Raw genomic sequence first — 25,996 nt, 5'->3', positions numbered from 1 at the left:
TGCAACCCATTGGATGGGCAGGTGTAACCTGTCCTTTATGTCCTTCTATAGGAGTTGGGAGTCAGGGAACTGCACAAATAGAGATACTCTGCCTCTTGCTATTACTATGACTAATAAAGAGTCATTTTGGTCCAACAAACATCCGTATGTCTTCTGTCAGCATTTATGAAGTGCAGATTAACTTCAAAATTAGTTCTTGACAACATAGTTTAAAGAAATAAGTCCTACCAAGTTACACCATAAAATATGTCCAAGTTAGTTGTGTCTATGGATGTTGGGTTTATTTATTTGGGCAGATACCGTAGACTGAATACCCCTTCCCAATCCTTTTCTCTCTTGCCTTCCTCTAACATGGAGGCTGAACTTGAAAATTTTCAAAAGACCAGTCACCTTTGTAGCAAGAGGAGATTCTATGTCCTAAAAAGACCTCAGAGAAATCTGCTGGAAGGAGTAAATCAGGTAGAAAGCTTCCAGGCAGCTTTTTGATCTGTGATAAAAAGAGGACAGACATGTGTGGTGCTGCCCTGCCCTTCTTTCCTGTCTTGTAGCCTTAAAAAAGACAAAGCCACAGCAGAAATTTTACAACCATGAAGTGACTAGAATGAGGACAAACCCAACTAAGAAAGGAGATTACAAAGCCAGAAAGAGCTTGGGTCTCTGATAGCACTGTTGAGAAATACACATCCCTACACTTGTAAGCCACTGTTGGTCACATACTGTTACTTTAAAAAAAAAAAAATTTAATGTTTATTTATTTCTGAGACAGAGAGTATGAGTGGGGGAGGGGCAGAGAGAGAGAGACACAGAATCAGAAGCAGGGTCCAGGCTCTGAGCTGTTCGCACAGAGCCTGACGCGAGGCTCAAACCCACAAACGGTAAAAACCCACAAACCTTAAGTCGGTCGCTCAACCGACTGACCCACCCAGGCACCCCACGTACTGTTACTTTCAGCCAAATTAATTGATGCAACTTACAGACTCAGTCATGTTGATAAAACACTTTCAAAATTTTACTGTCCAAAAATAAGATTAATAATACATTAAGCCAAGAGTTGGCAAACTATAGCCCACGGCCAATTTAGTCTACCACATGCTTTTATACATAAAGTTTTGTCGGGACATAGCCATGCTTTCCTACTATAAAGGAACTGCTGAGTAGTTGCCAGAGACCATGTGGCAAAATCTAAAATATTTACTATCTAGTTCTATATAGTTTGCTGACCCGTGGGTTACGCTATTCGACATGCCACTTTTAGAAAAAATTATTTACTATTTTTTAAACTAAAATTCTTGAATTGATTACCTAAAATCCTAACTTGAAGTCCATACTTATAATACTTTATATCATAATATTAAAGGCACAAAGTGAATGTGAAATGTAGCGTTCCCTATGCCACCAACATGGAACACACCTCTCACCTCTCTCTTTTTAATTACAATACAGAAAACTTTGTTAACAGATTTAACAATGATGATGTAAGTCATAATCATATTTAAACTATTTTAATTGACCCTCCAGAGTTTTTATCACAAAATAAAAGAATAAAACTGGGATTCTTTTTTATAAATTTTTTTTTTCAACGTTTTTTATTTATTTTTGGGACAGAGAGAGACAGAGCATGAACGGGGGAGGGGCAGAGAGAGAGGGAGACACAGAATCGGAAACAGGCTCCAGGCTCCGAGCCATCAGCCCAGAGCCTGACGCGGGGCTCGAACTCACAGACCGCGAGATCGTGACCTGGCTGAAGTCGGACGCTTAACCGACTGCGCCACCCAGGCGCCCCTAAAACTGGGATTCTTAATCAAGGGATAATGATTCTTAATATTATAACCTTTAATTAAATATACATATTTATAGTATAAATAATTTCTAAAGATAGCAGTTAATACATTGAAATCAGAAAGAATGTTTGTTGTAACAATGTATTTATAAATTCATTTATGTCAACATATACAAAAACACAGATGAAAATGTAATGTACCATGCTTTTAATATATGCATAAAAATTAGTCAAGAAATTAATTCATATGCTTTTTATTATAAATCTTTAAAAATCTACAAAAATTATTGACCTACAGGTAGGTCCTTCAAAACAAAAATGTTTAAGTAATTTTCTTTGACATTATCTTCAATAGAGCAAAGTTTTTCAGACTTCTCATGCCATGAGAATGAGTTTCCATTTTCTTCTCCTCCTGACTATAAATTTTATACTACCATCATTTGGTCACTATTATGGGTTGAATTGTGTCCCTTAAAAAGATCCACTGAAATCTTAACTTCAACCCTACCCTGAATGTGACCTTATTCGGAAACAGGGTCTTTGTAGATGTAATAATTAAAATAGAGTCACCAGGCTAGGCCCTGATCCATCACGACTGGTGTTCATGTACAAAAGAAGGAAATGGAGACACAGGCAGAGGGAGGAGAACACCACGGGACGACAGAGGTAGGGACTAAAATTGTGCTGCTGGAAGCCAAGGAATGCCTGGGGCTACCAAAACTGTAGTCCTGGAGGCATCCTCCCTAGAGGGTTGAAGGGAGCACAGCCCTGCTGACAGCCTGATTTCAGACTTCTAGGCTCCATCAGTAAGAGAGTCAACTTAAACAGAAACTGCTGTTTGGGCCCCTTGGTGTATAATATTTTCCTACGGCAACCCTAGGAAATTAATACAGTCACATATATTTGATTAAGAGATCACATGATCACAAGATCAGATGTTCAAAGTAATACAGTTCAATAAATCTAAATTTATCTTTTTTCAACGGTTCTACCAAACCAAGCAGCCTCAATCTCTATTTTTTGAATCTATAAATGAGTACTTTTTGTAATAACCTCATCTGTATATCCTGCTATAATCAGGCCATCTATAAACAATTGATTTATAAATGCAAACTCAAACAAAAACTCATGTTCCAAAAACGAGCTTAAAGAGAAAAAAGATTAATATTAAAAATGGATTTAGAAAACCAAATACTTCTGAAGCACTTTATTTCAAACAGTCAGACATGAGTACTATTTTATGACTTACCCAATTAGTGCTGGATGTTAAAATGTTTGGATTCCTGGAAACTCCACTTTGTTAAATCACTGAGGGAAAAAAGGGGGTGCTTCTTGGGCTAGATTTCCAAGCATTCTTCAGGCTATAGGATTATTACTGCAGCTTGTCAGTTTTATAAACAGACTTCAATTTAGTTTTTTTAAGAAACTGCCAAAGGAGCTGTCTTTAACTAAATAACAAATCTGCCACTTGAAAGACATCATTCATCAACCTTCTTTGTTGGGAGCATTGTTATTATGAAACTAAAAACAGGCATTCTTTCTTGAGTGCTTCTGGATTTTAATTACCAAATTTGAATGTCACCAGATATTCACTGAAAGGGAAACATCAATTTTAATAAGCTGCCTTAAGACTGAAAAACATAAAAGGTATTCAACCATAAAGTCAAGTTCACTTTGAGTCTCGTAAGTTGGCTTACTGTCTTATAATACGATGCTTATTGCTCTCAAGAATTTGTAAACATTTAATAAACTCTAAGCTGTAGGGAGGAAAAGTCTCCAATTTTAAAATCAAAATATTATATGTGTATAATACATAATTTGACTTGGAAGGTATTTAAATAAATTGCAATAAAATTTTTAAAAGCTAATAAATCAGGAGTTAGGGGCTGCATGATATTAACAGAGGGCTGGGGGGAAAGTAAATAAAATAAAATGGATTAAATATAAACATCTTATTTAAAAATTTAAAAAATAGTGAATTTAGTTTTAAATTACATCTTAATAACTTCTTTTGTATTTTTAAAATGTACCCCAAAGGGGAAATTGCTGGCAAAACCCCTTTCACTTTTCACTTACATGAAAATCAGTAAGAAAATCACTTTGTGTCTACTTAGCAAAAGCATCATAGATGAAGTTAGTCATAAAGTCCTCAACAGTCAAAGATTCTTCAAGCTCTCACCTGCCCACTCTAACAGACTCCCTTTGTTTAACTTCGAAAACATTTGTCTAAGTAACTTTCTTGTGGTCTCTCCTTTCACAGTGTGTTAATAAGCCCCTTCATTTCCAAACTTTAGAAAAGTATATTCACAACTCTCAGATGCTTAAAATATGAATGAAAGCATTCTTATCAAGACTAAATAAACTTTCTATTCATTTATGATAAGTCAGCCTGAGGAAGATGTTCAAGTTTTCTAAAGAAAATTCCATTTCCTACCTGGCAGACACTGCTACCCAAAGGAGTCGACCACTATTTGTCCTCTGCATCCTACTTATATATTATCATTTTAAAATATCAAAAATTAATCTTTTGGTTCCTCTAGTCTTCCACCGAAAAGGAAAAAGATATCTAGAATGCAGACAAACTGCAAAAAACTGAATGGCAACTCAACACGTTTATATTAAAGAACTTGTGTTCAAAAAAGATTAGGAATCTATTCTGATTTATTTAGAAATCATATTTTTCTGTTTGCAACCTGTCCCTTGTCCTCATGAAATGTAAAAAAGCTCTGCATTTTTCACCATTAATAAACAAAGAAAAGAAAGAGACTAGATCATTGTTTTTGTCAGATTATTTCTTAAAAGACTAATAATCCATTCCCTCTCATGCATCATTAAACAAGAGATATTTCATAAAATATAGGAAATACATTCAACACTGTACAAGTTATTTATATAAGAAAGATATAACTTCCCTAAGATTAATTCTCCTGAAAATGGTTATTATAATAACAAAGACAGTATTTTTACTAGAAACTACTATTGGATTTGGAAAATTATTTATTTATTTTTTTAAACTTTGCCGGGTTTTTTATGTTTTTTTTTTTTTTTTTTTGAGAGAGAGAGAGAGAGAGAGAGAGAGAGAGAGAGACACAGAGTACGAGTGGGGGAGAGGCAGAGAGAAAGGGAGACACAGACTCCAGAAGTGGGCTTCAGGTTCTGAGCTGCCAGCACAAAGCCTGATGTGGGGCTCAAACTTAGGGACAGAGAGACCATGACCTGAGCTGAAGTCGGACACCTAACCGACTGAGCCACCCAGGCGCCCTGAAAAATTATCTAATAGACTAGTACAGCAACAGTAGTAGCCTTTAGTTTGAAACAAACTACATCTTTGTTTTATGATGTTGAAACGTCTGAACCAAAAAATATTGTGACAATCCAGAAAATAAAGACTAAAAACAACACAGATCACAGGTCAGAAAACCAACCAACACTACAAAGAACACTTGGAGCATAAATGACAACAGACCATTTGAAAGCACTCTTTCCTCATTTCCTTCTCGCAACTTATAGTGCTGCCTATGAGAAAACGTAGAACTTACTGTGGCATTTTAAACAAGGCCATAAACCTGTGAGTTCTAGTAATAATTAAAACTATTACCTAGAGCCTCAATTGTGCATACAAGTCAATCTCTTTTTATGGTTAAACTGAAAACCCAGGGGAACTTCAAGCCTACTTCCATGACCAAGCAATCAACAGCATTTATATTTATACAAATTTAAACACTTCAACTGACACACTATTATCTGGCCAAAGCAATGCTGGCATACGGTGGTATGAAGAAAGCCAAGTAGGTTTATTTGCAGCTTTGTGTTTTGTTGTTCCTGTTATTGTTGTCGCTGGTATTTTTTGATTCGATTTTTAACTAAACCATGAATCTTTAATATATCAGTTCCAAAATGTTCTTGGTATACTATCTCATAAATTACAACACAGGTATAAACAGCAAGCATAGTGATTAGTAGTCCTTTAGAGGAAAAGGCACTTTATTATATTAATACAGCCAGTTTAATATAGCATTTTTCTTTGTTCAATCAAATGGTCAGTGGAGAGGAAGATTTTTGCCTGATACTCCTGAAGGATTTTAAATAAAGGCTAGCATCTTCCAGGACGAATTTTTCTATGTCGAAATACTTTAAAAAAAAAATCTGGTTTGGAACGAATATTATTATACAAGCTATGCACACTGTGATTTTCGACAATATATGTGCATGAGGAACATCCCAGGGGCTCTGAAATGACATTAATAATAAGACAACATCTATGTATTATCCTCTGGTGTGAATTTTTTAAAAGCCTTCATTTTCTTCACTGATGGGTTATCAAACACAACTATTTTTTCCACCTCAGTTGACTTTTGGTTTTGTTTCAGTGGTTGTAAACCAGAGTGTGGGAGGGGAAAATGGTTTGTTGCACTCTGGTTCACTGAAGCAGCTATGAAATATGGAAAATCTGAGTATCCTTAGGCCATCACCTCTGGGTGTTCTAAAACAGTGTCTAACACCAGGCCTTGCTGAGCAGGTAATTAACACAACAACTTTTTACATGAAAGAGTAAATTTTACTATCAAAATGGTCAACTGATGAAACTACCAGTCATATCACTGAAGAAAAGCCCCTCCTGGCAATTCTACATTTGTTAGCCTCACATTCATTCGGACTTTTGCCACTAAAAATGTAAGCCATGTGATATAAAGTTTCACCTCTTCTCTGTACCTGAAACTACAAATTCTCCCTTCTCTACATGATTCCCAACCCCCACCCCATATATACACAGGAAAACTTTATGGGTGCCTGATATAACTAAATTACTCTTCCCAGAAAGAAACACCAGCTCCGAATGGTTTAGACATTCAGCTGGAGATGCGCTAGCTCAGTGTGAGGTTCAACCATTTGTCAGAAAAAAAAAAAACAAAACCAAAAAACAAAGAAACAAACTTGGGAGAAGTGATGCTAGAAAAGAGGTTTGCCATGAAAGTCAAGCAAGGCATGCAGCATGCCTCTAACCAGAAATCATCATCCCACCCCGTTCTCCAAGTGAGAGGTTTGCCCTACACCCACAGTATCTATTTCACTAGCAAATAAACTTTCTGCTTCTCACCTAGAGACAAAAAATACACTGCATGCCATTTGCTATACTTATTTTCCTATTTACTATATTTGTCACAATTATATGAAACTGCTTTAAAAATTCAGGCCACTCATATTTCAGCAATTAATTAAAACCGAGCTTAATCAAAGTAGACACCTGAAATTTTCCCATTTGCCCTTACGTTTAAAACAAATCCACAAAGAAGTTTCTTTTTGACACAGCAGGAACATGAAAACAAACTTCTGGATTCGTGAACTCATCCAGCACTCTTTTTCTCAACAAAGTACGTAATTTGCTGGTGGCAATGCTGGTATAGTCAGTGGGCTCCAAATCACTATGTCTCCTATTACTACCTCCTTCAGTTTTAGCTTAATAATACCAATATCCCTACTGACATTATTTGCAGAAGCAAAAACTGTTCAGAGAATGTATAATATACCCAGGAATCACTGTGTCATCCATGTTAGATAAGAGTCATTCCACCAAATAGAATACTTTGTTGCCTAACGACTATAAGAACATTCTAAGAAATTTCTTTTGTTTTCTATAGAGCAAAATGTCTCACAGCTCCATATACAATGGCACACTTTAGCCTCAGCTTGCATTTAAAATACTAAGGCAACCTAAAAATGAATGTGTAAAAATATGTAACTACCAAAAGAAACATAGATCAAAACCTATGTTCTTACTATGGTGTACCAAGAGTGGTACATTAGTATGAATTTTGATTAAACATGTATCAAATGTAAGTTCTGCATAAAAACAGTGGTCAAAGAACACCATCAGCAAATGGAACACAGATGACAGAAAAATTCATTTAGGAACACGCTATACCAGCATAGAAACTAATAAGCTCTCTCTTAGGGTTGAATTTAGCAGAGTGACAAAATTGACTTGGACACTTAAAACACAAAATTTAGAGTCTCCTCGACCTGATCAATCAGCAATATACAACCTGTCATCATCTGTGGAAATCTACACACAAGCAACCAACATTTTACAGAGATTCTCCCATGATATGCTCCCACATAAAAGTCCAAAATAGCAAAGTTTATAAATGAAATGGTAATTATAAAGACATCTACTGGGTCAGGAAATGTTTCAAGTTTCTAAAGAAGTTATAAAAGTGGGTACAAGTTCACCACATCTTATATGACTACATCCAATGAAAACACTGTATCCACTCAAATTCCTAAACTGAGAAATTACATGCCTTCTCACTGGACCGATATCCTAAAAACGTGAAATTAAATGCATTTCTTTGCTGACTCATGAAGAATTTCAGGGCTACTAAATGTGAATAAGAAGTATAAAGACAATTATAAAACAACTTGATTTTATTAGATCACTTGTAGAACTACAAAGTAAAAATACAGTTTTAAACAAACAGCTGGCTTCCCTATAACTGGTCATTCTTGAAAGGTTTGTTGTTCCCTATAACTGGACATTCTCTGGAAGAAACCATCACTACTATATTTCCCTACTTTATTTATGATACCATGTGGTGATTCACACTCTGCTTGGCAGTCCAGGAGAGAGTCTTAGAGCTTTAAAACTAAAAGGCAACTGAAAGATTCACCATCCTCAAAACGTGTAAACTGTGATCCAAGTATATTACATAATGAGCCTATAGTTACAATTGGTTAACACTTATGATTATGTTAGGTTCATCACCAATTTAGAGAGCAAATTATAAATAAGTAAACATTTATGCCATTTTACATTTTGGCAGATGGTTTTTCTGTGTTTGATTTTGATGGTTTTACTCACTCCGGGTATTTGTTTGGCCAGTATTTACAGACAAGTTCAGAGTCTACACAACTAGATAAGTGAACCTGCTATTATACAACCCTATGTTTTATCAGACTGAATGAGGCTAGTTTTTCTGACCTGAAAGAAACATTAGAGGTTTCTTGGAGGTTTCCCTATACGGAAGGAAACTAAAATACAGAGAAGTTAAGTGTCTTAAACAAAAATTCAACTTAACCACATTAAAGTCATATATATTTTAATATTTGTTTTCAAATTTGGAAATCTAAATATACTATTACTATCAGTGAATATTCTAGATATATTTAAAATATCCCAGAAATGGAAAACTAACTTTCGTCAATTGATTTAAGACAGACCATAAAATTTAACATTGAAATAGCCAAACAAACTTCAAAGGGGAGCCTCTAAGTCTGGAATCCTGGCTGTAAAGTGAGGATTCAGTTGATGTCCCTTCAGTCTTCGCCACCCCTGTTCAGTTTCTCACTTAACAAACACTGAGACTCAAGCTATATCTCCCACCCACGTCTGTCACATATACATATCCAGTCAAGGCAGCGCCTCCAGTACCAAATACGGTAGATGGGAGCAACAGGAATTCTCATTCATCACTGGTGAGAATACAAAATGGCACAGCCACTTTGGAAGACAGTATGGGAGGTTCTTACAAAGCTAAACATAGGCTTACCCTAAGACCCAGCACTCATGCTCCTAGGTAGTTACTCAAATGAACTGAAAGCTTACGTCCACATAAAAACCTGCATATGAATCCTTACAGCAGCTTTATACATAATTGCCAAAAGCTAGAAGCAACCCTGATATCCTTCAATAGATGAATGGATAAACAAACTGAGGAACATCATTACATGATAATGAAATGGCAGATACATGACATGTATTTGTCAAAACCCAAAGAACTGTGCAACACAAAGAGTGAATCCGAATATAAACTATGAGCTTTAGTAAATACTACTATATCACTATTGGTTCATCAATGTACCACACTATGCAAGACAGTAATAATGGGAGAAAAGCATGTTGGCAGGGAGAGGTAGATGGGAACTATGTACTTGGGAGTAATTTTTCTGTAAACCTAAAACGGTCCTAAAAACTAAGGTCTATTTTAAAAAAGAACGGCATCTCATGAATTAGTAATTATCAAGAAATTTAAGTAAAACTACAAGGTTTAAATAATGTGAAAAGCAAAACACAAATGCAGTATTTCTTCCAAAAAACAAAAAAGCTGACAATTATACTATGATGCAAAAAGTAACAGAAATATGACCTTATCACTAAAATAAATAAATAAATCTGAAATATTCTTACCTGTCCTGTGACTGCTCTTCGTACATCCTCTCCTTGCCTTCTTTAAAGAGTCTTATTGCCCGTTTTGACTTTTTCATTAAACTGTCAATGTAGATTTTAAAATACTCATTCTCACTGAGTTGGGCAAGTTTTTGGTTGTCATCATATTTACTCAATATAAGTCGCAAATGTTGATATGTATCAGGTAAAATATCAAGTATGTATGGTGGGCTATTTTTCAACTGAAGTTTGGGATTTTGGCACAGTCTGACCTAAAAAAGAGACAAAAATAAAATACTTTCATATGAATCACAATAACTTGTTTCATAGAAAAGTTATGAAATTCATCAAACTGTACTATTTCTTCATTTTCCATAATATAAATTTTGATCTTAAAATTACTATCTCCAAGCTACAAAGAATTGGTAAATATTTGCATCTGTCTTGATATAATTAAATCCAATTTTCTTCTCTTCCCATTCATGCTTACTATGTCACACCTTTACTTTCCACCTCTTAAGTTTTCTTTCTCTCTTCTACAGTATCCCATTGTTCATGGCTTCACAGAACTCCAATGTGCTAATTATTGTATACCACTTATAGTCTCTTTGTTTAAATAAAAATTAGGAAATGGGCGTCTTCTGCTGGCAACCAACGTCGCCTCACATTTAGATATCATTTTACTACACTGAACTCCCAGCTAAAGCTCTTTCACAGATTTTAATTAATGTTTTGGCATATTGTTCCTGAACCCTGAGGAGAATAAAACAAAGAAGTGCTATTTTAATAACTGAGTTATTAAGTAGTAAATGGGTATCAGGTCAGAGCGAGTCTTTTCCACCTCCCCATGTTATATCCCGTGCCTGTAGACATGCGTTCCATAAAGATTCAGTCTTTACATCGGGTGTCACCCAACCACTGGGGCATTTGGAGCTGCCTGCAGAACCTTCTACTAGGATGAAAAAGTAGCAGCTCAACTACTATATTCAATTCTACATGTTCATGCAATTTAGTCAAAAGTTAGTTAACTCATCTTATTCCTCCTATCCCTCAAACCAGGGCATAAGGTTTACCCAATTAAATAATTTGTAAATGAATTCATTGGATACTGCCCAAGAGCACACATAATGTAAAGGTGCACAATCTCACAAAAAGCAAAGTGTACAAAGCAAAGGCAGCTTTACTGAGAAGCCAGTGAAGCATAAACTTGATGGTCCCTCAAATAGCTAGCCCTCTTCTAAGGCTTTCATCACATATTTTTGTAACACTTTCAAGAGCAAGATATTTTATTTTATTTTTTATTTTTGAGAGAGAGAAAAAGTGTGAGCGGGGGAGGGGCAGAGATAGAGGGAAACACAGAATTCAAAGCAGACTCCAGGCTCTGAGCCCCTCAGCACAGAGCCTGATGCACGGCTTGAACCCACGAACCATGAGATCATGACCTGAGCTGAAGTCAGTCCCTCAACAGACTGAGCAACCCAGGTGCCCCAAGAGCAAGAGATTTTAAACACAAGGTTAAGGGGCACCCGGGTGGCTCAATCAGTTATGCCTCTGACAGCTTGATTTTGGCTCAGGTTGACTGGAACCTGCTTGGGATTCTTTTTCCCCCTTTCTCTGCTTCTCCCTCCGCCCCCCTCCCCCACCTCATGCTCTCAATCTCTCTAAATATAAATAAATAAATAAATAAATAAATAAATAAATAAATAAATAAATAAAATAAAAAAACACACAATTGGTTATGATTTCTTTTTCCAGTATGACTTCCCTTTCATCACATTAAACCTCCTGTTGGGTGGCACTGAAGTGGCTGTAGGTATTTTTCAAATCTGGCTGATGGGAATTTGAGTTGGAAAATACATTTAGTGTGGCTTTAGTAGAAGGTATGTGAGATGCACAGTTATTTCCAGGACTAGTTAAAATATTGTCAGCCAATGCAACAACAACAACAACAACAACAACAACAACAACAACAACAAAAAATGGATTCAGGAATACTTCAAGTGCCCATCAAGCAGCACACAGCATAGGAGCAAGAAGATCCAATTCCAGTTTGGTAATTTAAACATGTCCAATGGTACCCAAGACCATTTGGCATATTAAATAATGCCAAATCATTAGAAAAGTATAGTTAAAGGGGCTGATAAAGCTTTTTACCCTCCTTTTACTTTGTGACACTTTGATATAATCAGAGAGGCTCATTCTGTCCTAACGACTGATGAAATACTAAACAGGTCAATGATTGAATAAATTCTGGTTGAAACAGCATATAGTTTTTCAATTCTTAAAAAATAAAATAGTATCACAAGTATGCACGAATTTCAAAAATATTGCCAGCAACATCATACAGCAGACACAGTTTAATTTCAGCAACATAAAACTTGCTACAGCACCTCACAGATTGATAAATTATTAACTTGTAGTTAGGGGACTATCCAGTTTCAAATTAATTTCCTCTACCGGTGAACTTTTTAACTGATAAAAAAAAAATTTCTCTCAGGTATTTTCTTCAGATATTCCAAATAAATATTCTTTAACAGATTTTTTTAAGTGTTACAGATTTTTAATTTGCTATTCTCTACCTGACCTTTTTCTCATTTGCTTTATTTAAATTGTAATTCTATCTGGGAATTTATTATTTTATTCGGTACAACTGTTTGCATAACTACTATATACCAGGTACTGAGCTTAGTGCCAGGAAATTATAGATGACTACAACATACTTCCTGCCTCAAGGAGTCTGGCAGAAGAGACCTAGTTCTCTATAATTAACTTAGGAGCAATGTAATTCTTGCTCTGAGGGATTTTAGGAAAGATCCTGTCCAATCCATTCATTTTCAGATAAAGAAACTAAGAACTACAAAGATTAAGGGACTATTAAAAAATCATTAATCCAAAACAAGAGCCTGCATCTTCTGAATCTCAGGCTGATCTTCTTTCTAACTATATCACAATTTAATTAGAATTAGGCATATAATTAATGATCTCTGGCTAACCTCATTTACATTTTTATTTTTATGCCATTTGCAAATTTACATGAATTTCAGGACCCATTTGTTAATTCTACAAACCTTTCTGTTTCAGGCATTGTTACAGGCCCTAGGGAATGCAGAATGAAATAAATCACAGACCTGTCCTCAAGGAGTTTTCTAGTGAAAAAGACTGATGGCTTAAAAAGAATTCCAGGAGACATTAAGTGCTATGATGGAGGAGAGTACAATGTGCTGGAGGAGAAAATCAGCAGCTCACTCATATTTTGACATGAAGATATCAAGAAAGGCATTCCTAAATTTGCAAAAGGAATATTCCAGGCAAAAGGGTATGCAAAGGCTTAGGAGGCACTAGAGAATAGATCAGAAAGAAAGGAGTCGATGCAGTCATTCTAAAAGGTAAAGGCACAGGAAGCCTAGGGTTGAGTGGCACAAGTAGATTTAAAATAGGTGAGATTCAGTTCACCAAGGCCCCTGTAGGCCACACAGTTTTCTAAATTTGCATTTGGGAAAGTATAACATACAATGCTGATATGCTGCTGAGTACACAGTTGATCAGTTGGATTAGTATTAAACTCTGTGATTTATGCCAGCTTCTGCCAAAAATGAATAACCCTACACCGGGACTATGACTTCTAGGCAGGTCAAATTCAATTCGATAAATATTTATTGAGTGCCTGCTATGTGCAAGTAACTGTGAAAGCCAGAGAAAGAAAAATTGCTTTTCTAAAAACACTATGTTAAGGAGAAAAATCAAGCTCACCACAAGGTTCAAGTTCAGATTCAAATGACTTAGCCGTCTTCTAGAAATATCTAAGTTGCTTCCTAAGATGAAAGGTGGTCCCAACACAGAAAAGCTTTAAAAAGAACAAATCTACAATCTTATTATACAATGACGAACTTTTTAACACCAGTGCATAAAAGGACTGGTTCATTAGCAACGTTACTCTTTGCTTTTAAACTAAAAGGCAAAACATTTACCACTGAATTAGGCCACAAACTCCATGAGAGTCATTGACTCAAAGAGTTTTAGAGCTAAAGAGAACCTTGGAAATCACTATGACCAATTCCCTCCTTTTTACAGAAAAATACTACAACACAGAAATGGAACATAGCTGAGTTTACTGCTCTCAACCCACTAATGTCTAGACTTGAGAGAGTCAGGCACTCTCTCCATAACAGTATGCAACTACCTACTGTATTTGTTTAAATGTATTTAGAGATTTTTAAGGAGGCCTCTCTGTATATTTCCATACCATTTCACATACATAAAAATATATGTCTAATCTTTACATATGATGTACACATACAATATATATTCACATACATTAAATATATCTTCAACAGTATCAAAGCAAAGGCACAAATATAAACACAGGATTTACTAGTGCTGTAAGAATTTTCAAAGCCATCAATTATTCTTGGAAAACTCTTGCATTTAAAGAGTTTCTCCACTGAGCCTTAATTAAAACTTCTAATCAAAAGGTAACAAAAAGGTATTAGGTCAGCTAACATATTTCTTAGGTTCAGGACCCAGCCCCCGAAATGCATGAAAGAAATTCTCCTGAAACAAATGGCAAACTTCACCAGTAAGGAATTGTGCCTATACTGTAACAGACTTTCATTGTAGAGCACACCTCACTTCACAGGGCATTCAGTTATATTAAATCATGTACCCCTGAAGTGAAATATCCCATTTTTAACAACAGTATGGAAAGCCTGAAAGAATCCCCTGTCTGTGCTCCTCACGTAAATGTTTTAAGAGATTCCTTACTGCAATTACACAAAAGTATATCATTATGATAAAAAGCATCTATGAGTTGAGTTCTTCCCATTTTAATTTAGCAAATCATCCTAAGTGTATAAAACTATATAAATGTATCCAGTATAAAATGTAAAAAGTGTAAAGATAATACAAAAACCCTTTCTACATAGAGTATTAATTGGGCAAAACAAGTAATTAGCATATCAAACTGGTCAGGCGTCTAGTATATTAATTGTGGTAGGATTTAGGGGCAACTACCCAATCATTTATGGTTTTCAATGAAGGTTTCTTTAAAAGATTTACATAAACACATTAAATAATTGACTAGTTGTAATTAAACTATCAATTGTGTATTCATTTGTTCACTTTCCTCCAAATAAGAACAGATCTTCCTTAAGGGTGGAGAACATATCTCTCTCACTGGTCTGTCTCCATCACCTAATGTAGAATCTTGCAGAGAGTAAATGCACAATAAATACTTGATGGAGGAAAGAAAGTGTAGAAGGGAAAGAACAAAGAACTTCTCAGAAGAAGGTAATATTATACATAGGAAAACCACACCTAGAATGACTAAACCTGTCTAAACGAGTACAAAGTTTTGAAAAGAATTTGATCATATCAAAAATTAGGGGGTGAAGATCTTTTTGATTCACTTCTCACGGAAAGGGGAAGAATCATATTATTCCATGGTCTGCTTGAATCCTCATACTATGAACACAGATGCTAGAATCAATCAAACCTAAGATCTGGTGCTGCCATTTATTAGCTTTACAACTTTGGGCCAGTTTCTTCCTTTAGAAAACTCTTTGGATGTTATAATTCTTAGAAAAAGAAATGTAAAGTGCTCTGCGCAGTACCTGGCACATAGTTGACGCTCACTACTTTTTAGAACTTCCCCTTCCATATTTTATATTATACCACAACATGGTCAACTCTGCAGATTTTGCCAACATAGATAATTAGACCAAGGGCACTGACTGCTCTGTTGAAGATCATTAAGAGTTTCTTTGAGATCCTGAAGTTCTTCATACTACCTGAAACCCTGTAAAAGTCTGGAGTGTTTTGTTCAAGAAAGCAGCAAACAAGGCTAATAATACATCAGCAGTAACTACTCAGCTGATGTGGAATCTGAACAGGTAGAACATTTAATAACTTTTTTTGTTATTGCTATTGGAAGATAGCATGAGTCAGTCAGAGTGGCTAAAATGAACAAATAAGGAGACTACAGATGCTAGAGAGGATGTGGAGAAACAGGAACCCTCTTGCACTGTTGGTGGGAATGCTAAACTGGTGCAGCCACTCTGGAAAACAGTGTGGAGGTTCCTCAAAAAATTAAGAATATATCTACCTTATGACCCAGCAATAGCACTGCTAGGAATTTACCCAAGGGATACAGGAGTGCTGATGCAGAGGGGCACTTGTACCCCAATGTTTATAGCAGCACTTTCAGCAATAGCCAAATTATGAAAGAGCCTAAATGTCCATCAACTGATGAATGGATAAAGAAATTGTGGTTTCTTATGCAGATCCTGAGAAACTTAACAGTGTTAAGACCATGGGGGAGGGGAAGGGGGAAAAAAAAAAAGTTAAAGAGGGAGGGAGTCAAACCATAAGAGACTCTTAATAACTGAGAATAAACTGAGGGTTGATGAGGGGTGGGAGGGGTGGGTGATGGGCACTGAGGAGGGCACCTGTTGGGATGAGCACTGGGTGTTGTATGGAAACCAATTTGACAATAAATTTCATATTAAAAAAAAAAGGGAAGATGACATGAGTATATTTAACAATTATTTAAATATTAATATGTTAAAGAGCTAAAAATTTGGTCACTTATTTTCAAAATGCTTCCTTCGTTACCAGGAAAGTATCAGCAACTTACAATTATATTTAAAAAACAAAACAAAAACCTTAACTATATGCCCAAGCAGAGTGGATAAAAATAGTATTGTGGCATGATTTAAGTCACAGCATGTTTCTAAAATGATCTTTTTTTTTTTTTTTTTTTTTTTTTTTTTTTTTTAATTTTTTTTTTTTCAACATTTTTAATTTATTTTTGGGACAGAGAGAGACAGAGCATGAGCGGGGGAGGGGCAGAGAGAGAGGGAGACACAGAATCGGAAACAGGCTCCAGGCTCCGAGCCATCGGCCCAGAGCCTGACGCGGGGCTCGAACTCACGGACCGCGAGATCGTGACCTGGCTGAAGTCGGACGCCTAACCGACTGCGCCACCCAGGCGCCCCTAAAATGATCTTAATCTATAAGATAAAAACTTATTTCCAATGTTTCACTTATATACACATTTCATTGCTGAAGACTGATTAAAATATACATTGTTCATTCTATAATAAAGTTTTAAAACGTGGATTCAACACTACAAATGTTATTCCTTAAATCACTTCATGAGAACCCAATGTAAAATTTACAAAATCTCTCAACACTCTGTGTATTTCCTAACTTCTCTCTTATCTAAGTAGAAGTTAGTTATCTACCCCGGTTCACTCTTCAACTTGTTCTTACCCTTTTCCTCCCACACTGTAATCTTCTAGGATGCCACTTTATTATTTCTTCTTTCTTTGCATTTTAAATCACTCTCTACCTGTATCCCTTCCCTTCAATCTGTGAAGCTCTCCTATAGCACCCACACACACACAATGTTATGTTCTACTCAAACCGGCAAGCTATCTATGAGAATTTTCTTCTTTTCACCAGTTGTCACACTTTTGAACGACTGTTAAATGACCCACACACTCTTTTTAATCTAGTGTCCTCACGTAAATGAAACCACTCTTGAAAGGTCAACAATGGCCTCTACTCATGAAATTTAGCAACTTCTTCAATTTTCATCCTGCTTGGTTTTCTCCACTTGGACTTGAACTTGGTTTTCTCAGAATGTGAAACTATCTCCTTAATTGAAGCTGTCTCTACCCAAGAAATCAATATGCCCTAATTCTTTTCCAACCTCTCTCATCAGTGTTTTTTGTAAGATTCTCTTCCCTTCACTGCCATCTAATTATAAGTACAACCCCACAGAGCCAAAATGCCAATCTCTGACTTTTTCTCGGACTCTCATCTTCTGCTCTGCATTGCAAATCTCTTGCTGTTCTACAACTTGAAATGCAAACTCTGTGGGCATATCTACTAAACATATGTCTCTAGTTTCAACTTCTCTCTTTAACTGCACATTCAACTTTTTGACTTCAAAATGGATTTCACTCTGGCATGTCAAACTCAACATGGCCAAAAACAAACACAGGCACCAACTCCCAGGCTTCCTCTTTTTCTTACTATGTTCCTGATCTCTTTAAGGGCATCACTGCCTTCAAGCTAAACACCTCGAGTCACTTTCACTTCACCTTCTCTTTCATCCTCTATCTCTAAAGGGTCACCAGATCTGTAACTTTTATCTCCAAAGTGCCTCCCATGTTTGAACCCATACTCGCTATACAGACTCTCAATTCTCTAGCTCAGCCCTTCAATATTTCTTGCCCAGTCTGTTTTAATTTCCCTGGATCATTACTCCTACTTTTAAGTTTCTTTTCTCTTAATCCATCCTTTTCAGAGTCAAGAGAGTAATCTATCACAGCATAGCCTTGACTGTTTTTCACACTCTGGTCAAAGATTTTAAATCCAGTCCAAACTCCTCGAAAGAGCAGAAAGCCTCTTCATCTTTCTCAAACTTACCTTCTTAACAATCTCCCTTTCCCCACATTCCTTCAGCGTGATGTGTCCTCCACCTCACTGGAATCCAAAACATCCTCAAAAGAGAAGCGGGCTAATACCTCTACCATGCCTCATTCCATGTCAACTCTTCACCTTAGCAAGCGCATTCTCCTCCACCACATCCTAAGTCACAGCACTTTATTTATATCCCATTACAACACTTACTACACTCTATAGTATGTAGAATACACTATACTACATAGAATGGAAGGGGTATTTACAAATCTCTATCTTTCCGTAAATGGAATTTGATAAATAAATGATGAAATCAATAGACAGGATATAAAGCAACTTCAAAGAAAGGAAAAGTTGATTCAAATGAATGGTAAAGATTTTATAAGAGTTAAAAAAGATTACTAACTAGGACACCTAGGTGGCTCAGGCAGGCAAGCGGCCAGCTCTTCTTGATTTAGGCTCAAGTCATGATCTTGGTGTTCATGAGATCGAGCCCATGTTGGGCTCTGGGTTCTATGATGACAACACGGGTGACTACTTGGGATCCTCTCTCTCCCTCTTTCTCTGCTCCTGCTCCACTCACACTGTCTCTCACTCTCTCTCTCTCTCTCTTTCTCTCTCAAAATAAATAAATAAGCATTTTTTAAAAATTACTGATTAAAGCTTCTGTTAAATGAATGCCCTATACCACAAGGATAAACCAAGGTAACTTGGTAGGATTCTTTTTAATGTCTTACTTTATAAAAGTTTTTCCTAGAAGTAGAAAAGTAGCAAACTTTGGGATCACTTCATTTATCTAAGCACAAATTCAAACTTTCAGTAACAAAATTGTCCGGATATTTAATGTGTTATCATCTACCCAAGTCAGGCAGTGCCCATGATTCTGCTAACACGGAACAACTTCACTGAGGAAAAGAAAATATGTGAAGAATAATTCAAATAAATGCTATTCCCTATTCCAAGGGCCTAAGGATGGTGGTATCTCAAACCCAACAAACACAAACAATAGGCATCCAAAACCTAAGTTTCATCCCACATATAATTTTTTAGACTTATGGGGAATTCACCTTAGAAAAAAATACCTACTATTAGTTTTTTTTTTTTTTAAATAGCATGTATTCCAAGCATCTTTGATTGACAAACTTTAAAATATATCATAGTTGCAGTAAAATTATAAAGACAGAGAATGAATTGCATTCCAAGCTTGACAAATGTACTGAATATACTGAGGGTAAAAGGCGGAAAAGGCTATTTGGCATCATTGCTTTTTAAATGCTTTTAAAACTCTTTCAATAATGTAATTTCAAATAAATGACAAGGACAGCAAGACAAAACGTAGGCAGGTATTCAACTTGCTTTGCTCTTTGGCATCAATTAATTAGTTTCTAATTTCCTGAACATCCATGTAAGTCCAGTACATTTAGTAACTATTAGATGGAAAACTGTTTCTTCTCTTTTCCATCACCTGGCTAAGACACTTATGAAAACCATGCTCAGGAACCTCGCATGAATAAATTATCATTCCTACCATACTGATTAGCAATCATTTCCTTACCCTCACCTCAGCACTTCCAACAAGAGTACAATAATGCTGTTCCTAAAGGTAGTGCCCAGCAGAATCCAGACAGACAATTGTCTGAAAGGCAGCCAGAAAAACAAGGTGGATACTCTTCACTTTGCCCCCAGTGTACTTCGTACACGTCTGTATTACAGCCTTGTCCATACTACATGGCAATTACCTAGTAAATATAATAAGTAAATAATAAATTACCATGTATATGTCTGGCTCCGATGTGGGTCTGAGTTTTTTGACAGGTCAAAGGCAAAGATACATCTTATGTAGCTTCATCCCTAGCAATAAGCACTTATTGTTGAACACAGTATAGGCCCTCAGTAAATGCTGACTAAGTGTTTAAGAAACCCATCTCTGTAACAGCTTTGGAACAAACTCCACATTCCAGGTATTTTTGAACCGAGATATGTATTCAAGAATAATAGTTCTGTCACTGTATCAACCAGGCATCCATGGACCTGAAGAGTCTGGGGTTAGCTACTGACTTAAACTGACACATAGAGCTAAGGCCAAAAAATACATCTAAATGGGATGCTTTGGGGTATGTTACTGTTCTTTTTCTCAATAAATGTACCTTGCTAACTCTGTGCCACTGATGTTTTATCACAAAACACTTCACATGTCACAAAAAACACAACTGAGCAATGACTCCCTCCTACTCTCAGTGACCTTGTATAGAAGGTCTGCCCTCTGAAACCATAACAATTAGTTGGAACTGGAATCCCAGTTGACTGTTTTAAATCCTAGAGGCCAGGGAATGGGAAGACTACACACTTATTGGATATTTCTCCTACAGTCCGAGACCATTTCATATCTCCTGCAAAATAAGTGATTTTACTTTGTAGGTGGCTGAAACATACTGAACTTTAATCTGGTTTCATGTTTATACTTCTAAGATCTGCCCTTGTTGAAGAAGCTTCCTAAAGACAAAAATATTAACTAAATATTTAACCCTGCCTTTTACGTAACTACCAGTTAGGCTTGACAGTTACTTTTTCTGTTATTCACAAGCTACACTCATGCTTATTGCAGTTATTTTATGAAACGGTTACGTAATGTGTCAAGGGATTAACTTTTGGACTAATAATAAAGATCCTGATGTAATCAGCAGGACAATGTTGAGGTTATGAACCACTTCCTTCACCACTGACAAAGAAAATAAAGGTAAACACATGTGGGGGGATGATGCTTCTGCATTACACAATTAAATAAAATATATTTTCAGTTAGTAACTCTCAATGCCTTTTTATTAGTGTGTGATCGAGTAGTAATAAACATCCTGAACTCTTTTATAATGATTTATGTGATTTCCCTCCATAAAACCCATGGATGCATTTGTAAATGAACACAATTTTTATTCTTGACAAATAATGAAGACAAATAGGGAAAGCCATACCAATGCACCTTTGCCAGCACCCAAACCCTCATCCCACTAAGTACAGACTGTCAATAATAGTTTCCCTTATGAGTCGAGTTTCTCGATTGGAGAGGCTAAACCCAAACCCACAAAAGGGTTAATAAAATAAACAATGGCAGAAGCTTAACTATCAAAAAACCATCTATTTTACTATAACTCATGGTGACATAATTAAAAGTGGCTAAGACTTATGTTAACAGTTACAAACCAAAACTATGAATATATTTCCTCATGTTTGAAAAATAATGACTTTATATTAACTATAGTTCACCACTTCCTTATATAAATCTTTTTTATTTGATGTTCTCCCATTCACTCACAAATGCACAAATTCTGACCACTCACAGAAAGGGGTGGGGAGGGAGGTGCAGCTCGTTGGGAGAATCGGACCCATCTGTTGGCCACTCATATAACAGGTAAGTTAGAGAAAAACCTTGAATTCCTTCTCTTACACCCAACTAATGATTTAGGCAGTTAAGAAAGACCTTACAGTGCATACTCTTTGGAAAAGCAAAGACAGCTAGCGTTGCGCCTGCCAGATACATGCAGCTCTTTCAAGTGCACACTCCTTATTCTTAAGTATCTGATGCTAACATCAAAACCTGACCTCAAGCAGCAAGTTGCAATGTTCTGACACTATGACATCATTCTGTCTGGAGCATTTTAATATCACAATTTGAATAAACTGGCAGAAGCTTAAATAGGTCACACTAAAGCCAAGAACTAAGGATATTTAGCTGGCAAAAATTTCTGGCTCTGCATTTAGCACCACCGGCCATAGAATGGCAGGCCTATCGTTCATCTATCCATCTGTACTTCCCGCAAGGATAAATGAAGATAAAACAAATCTCATCACCTTCCTGTACGGCTAACACCACCGGCGGTGGCTTTTTGTGGCAAACATTCATACACAACTACAAGCCACGGTAAAGGCAACTGCTACCATAAGCTTTCAAGGAGGCTCTCGCACATCCCTACAAAAGATATTTTTTTAAAACTCCATTTCTGCAGTCACAAAAATATCAAAAGCCTTGCATCAACTAAATTTATAATTAGCCCCAAATATCTATGAAATGAAACCAGATGGTGCTACAAACGTTTACCAATATATAGCAGACAGAACCACTGCTTCAAAAGCAAGAACTATTAATTCTGCACCACAGCATGCTACATCTCAATCATATTTATTTCATAATCCTACTTAGTAACAGAGGACAGTGGAAGCTACAGTTTCTCAGTAGACCCCTGTAAAATATTCAAGTTGCCTAGACCTCTCAGGGTATGGACATCCAGCTTGATTTCTTCTTGAAATTAGAATTCATCTGATAGCAACATGCAGAAACCACAGAGGTTTCTGATACTCTCCGCCCCACCACCTCCATCATAAATTTTCCTTTCACAATAAACAATGTGCAATCGAAAAGGCTTCCTGTTTCAAAATGGAATAGATGAAAGAAACTGTAACTCTATCATTGACAACAACAAAAAAGTTCCTTAATGAAGATGAATTCTCAAAGATGAAAATGGAAACTCTCTCAAATACTGCTTCCTCACTTAAGGACTAATCTGGTTCTTTCCCTAGTAGATATTCTCAGCATCAAGTACTGTGGTTATCATGAGGGGTCCATCAGAGGCTTTTCTTAAAATACTTGCCTGCACTCTTTTGTTATTTAACAGTAACACAACGTCATAGAAGACAAACACTTCCAAACTATTCTGTGGCCATGTACCAACAAAGGGCAGCCAAGGGTAAAAACTTTGCATATCTGAGTCATATAGAGGAACTCTGAACCTTAAAGAGCAGGACAAAAGGTGAAAAAACAAGTCTGTGTTCTGATTCCAACTTTTTAAAACATAGAGTGGATGTTAGAAAAATGGTCAAGCCAAATCAATAGACTGTTGCCATAATAATAATTACTAATGGTAACAATACTAATAATTAATGGTTCAAATAAAACCATAGAGGAAGAAATCATATCCAGGGCAAATGAGCCTGCACACAGGCACAAGCATACAGAACTTACCACTTTGTCCATGAGTTTCCAAGTTTTCTCCACAGTCCTGCGATCTGCTGCTGCTTGCTTAGGAGGTCCAACTGCATCTTGAATAGCATCAATAATTCCCAAAATTCTTCCTTTTCGGGGGTTTCCTCCTCGACCACCAGGGTTTCTGCCATTCATAGAATTTGCCATCTGGAACCTTAGTTCTCTGACAGGCAGATTAAAAAAAAAAAAAAAAAAGTTAGTTGGACATGAAAATGTTTACCCAGGTGAACTGAACAGGTTAATTTGTACCCACTACATTCTCCTTCATCAGTGAGGAGAAAATCCTGGGTCCCCGATTCAACTTTCAATAGCCTATGAATTTGCATTCTCAATCTGTACACCCAAGGTTTAGGAGCATTGACCTTACATTTGCTTTTGGAACAGTAAGAGTTAAAGATGCAACCTTCTCACATTTCATGTAGCAGAAGCCTTGATTAACAACCAACTCATAACAACAACAACAAAAAAACTTAACATAGGTTTTCTCCAACTAGATAAGAACACGATGTTCTCCCCATCCCTGCCTTAATCACAATTCAACGTACATACACTAGAACTAAAGCCCCCAGAAAACATTCTGAAAGCCTCACTCAAAAACTGCATTTTCACTCCGTTAGATTTCCTCAAGTTATATAAATGTAAACATTATTTTACAGGACCATAAGGGACATATCTGTTGTCAACAAAGGCTTAGGATTTGGATTTTCCCCGCTAAAACCAACAAGTATGGACACAGGAACATAGACAACCGAACACACAGTTCTTTAAACCAACGCGGTGAGGAGTTAGCCCCAAGTTAAGAGCCAAATAAACCAACAAATAACCCATTTTAAAAAGAGGGTTAAGAAACTGACAAGAGCGGGCACAGAAAGGAGAAGAGAGTTCACTTAGATCGTTCCTTTCCTCTCGTCTCACCCCAGGGGGATGGGGGGGGGGGGGGTCCAAAGCTTTGTTTCGGGACGTCTTTGCCCCCTCCTTGTTCAGGCCCCTCTCCGGTCACTCTCGGACCTCAGCTGGGGGAGGAAGGTGGACAGAGAAAGGACAAAGTACCCCCTCGCACCCCCAGAGCCCGCAGCCCCGTCAGTCTTGGGCGCCCGGCATTCGGCTCCCAAGCGGACGCACCCCCCCACCCCGCCCCGGGATGTCTGCAATCCCAGCCGCCTGTCTCCCTCTACTCGTTCTCCTTCCTCCTCGGGCCAAGCCAGGGTTCCGGTCTTTAAATACCCCTCTACAAACTGTGCAGGCGGCGACGACAGCAGCTGGAAGCCAGGGCTGTCCCCTCTCCTTCCGTGGCCCGCGCCTGGCTGCCCCAGGGCCCCCTGGCCGGAAAAAAAGCGGCAAGCCTCCCCGGCGTCCCGTTCCCTCCCGGCCTCCCGGCGCCGCAGCTGTCCAGAGACACGCGTGTGCGAGGGTCCTACTTTACACACACGAGCCCAGGGTGCGTGGATAGCCCGGGCAGGGAGTGTGGGATCGCCGTAAAAGCACGTTCCCGAGGAAGAAGCAACCCAGAGCGCAGGCCACCGAGACAGGGAAACGCAACAATTACCGTCAAGACCAATCCACACCCGCTCTCCCCTCCCGCCCGATTCTCGGGGAGGCCGCGGGACGCCGCAGCAGCACTAGCTGGAGGAGGAGACCACTCGCTGGATACCCCACCCCTGTAGCATACACACACAGAGAAACCCAGGAGCGGGGCGGAGCCGAGGGCGGGGCCTCCTGCGGCTAGACCAATCCTACGCGCCCTTGCACTGCCCGACAGCGGGGAGCGCCAATGGTGGGGAGGCGGCCGTCCTCGCACTACCACCCAGTCCACGTCTCCCACAGTACACAATGGCCCCAAAGGAAGGCCCGCTCGCGGCACGTCCCAAATGGAAAGGGACTTGGAGGGTAATGGGAGGACTGGACTCACCCAAGAACGAAAGTGGAAAAGGGAAAGGAAATGGAAGAAAGGATGCCAGGCACTGGGGAACTGACCAATAAGGAGTGGGCGAGTGGGCGTGAGCATTGGGAGCCGGAGCCAAAGCCAACTGGGGCTAAAAGGCGGGACTTCCTGCTTCGCTCACCTTCCTAGTCTTTTGTTTCATAGCAACAGAGTAGTGGCTGAGAGGGTGTTGCTTCTCTACTCTGGGCGGGTCCGAAGCTGAAGAATTTCATCTCCCTAGGGCTGCCAAACTCTTCTACCCAGGACAGCAGCCAGACTGGTCTAAGGCATTGCTTCTTGCTGGCTGTCAAAAAAAAGCACAGCAGTCACGCAGCTAGCTTCTAAGATGAAATATAAACCTCGCATAGAGTAGACTAGGGTTAACACCTGAATGCCAACCAAAACTTCCTAAGTTTCTGAGTGTATCCCTTTACTGTTAGTTCTAGAAACAGTGAAGATCAAACATCAGGCTCATGAAAAAAGCAAATAGTTGACCCTGCTGACCAAATAGTGGCTACTAATAAAGACAGGGCAGTAAAAGAACCAGACTATGGGAATTGCTAATATATGCAACCCACCTTTTAATTTAGTATAAGTTTCTGCCTAAATGACTGAAGAGGAATCAGCTTTTGTATTTTGTTTGAGTCACTTTATATAGATTTCTCTCCG

General features: G+C 37.8%; 1 protein-coding gene across 4 annotated transcripts in view; it reads right to left on the bottom strand.

Annotated features, from left to right (window-relative positions):
* The window catches only part of CBLB (Cbl proto-oncogene B), a 214,784-nt gene extending 189,189 nt beyond the window's left edge, over positions 1 to 25,595 (bottom strand). For 2 of the 4 annotated variants that reach the window (XM_058731521.1, XM_058731524.1), the window contains exons 1-3: positions 24,953 to 25,088; positions 23,386 to 23,569; positions 9,966 to 10,216 (exon numbers count right to left, since the gene is read on the bottom strand). In XM_058731521.1, the coding sequence (XP_058587504.1) occupies positions 9,966 to 10,216; positions 23,386 to 23,553 (419 nt within the window). In that variant the 5' untranslated portion in view covers positions 23,554 to 23,569; positions 24,953 to 25,088. Of the gene's footprint in view, positions 1 to 9,965; positions 10,217 to 23,385; positions 23,570 to 24,952; positions 25,090 to 25,469 lie in introns of those variants that run through there. The other 2 variants (XM_058731522.1, XM_058731523.1) reach the window with 2 other exon arrangements.
* Positions 25,596 to 25,996: the final 401 nt, after the last annotated feature.

Source organism: Neofelis nebulosa, chromosome 5 (assembly GCF_028018385.1).
Source record: "Neofelis nebulosa isolate mNeoNeb1 chromosome 5, mNeoNeb1.pri, whole genome shotgun sequence".
In the NCBI taxonomy this organism is placed as follows: Eukaryota; Metazoa; Chordata; class Mammalia; order Carnivora; family Felidae; genus Neofelis; species Neofelis nebulosa.
The sequence above is the reverse complement of the archived record's forward strand: the minus strand, read 5'-3'. Positions and strand labels throughout refer to the sequence as shown.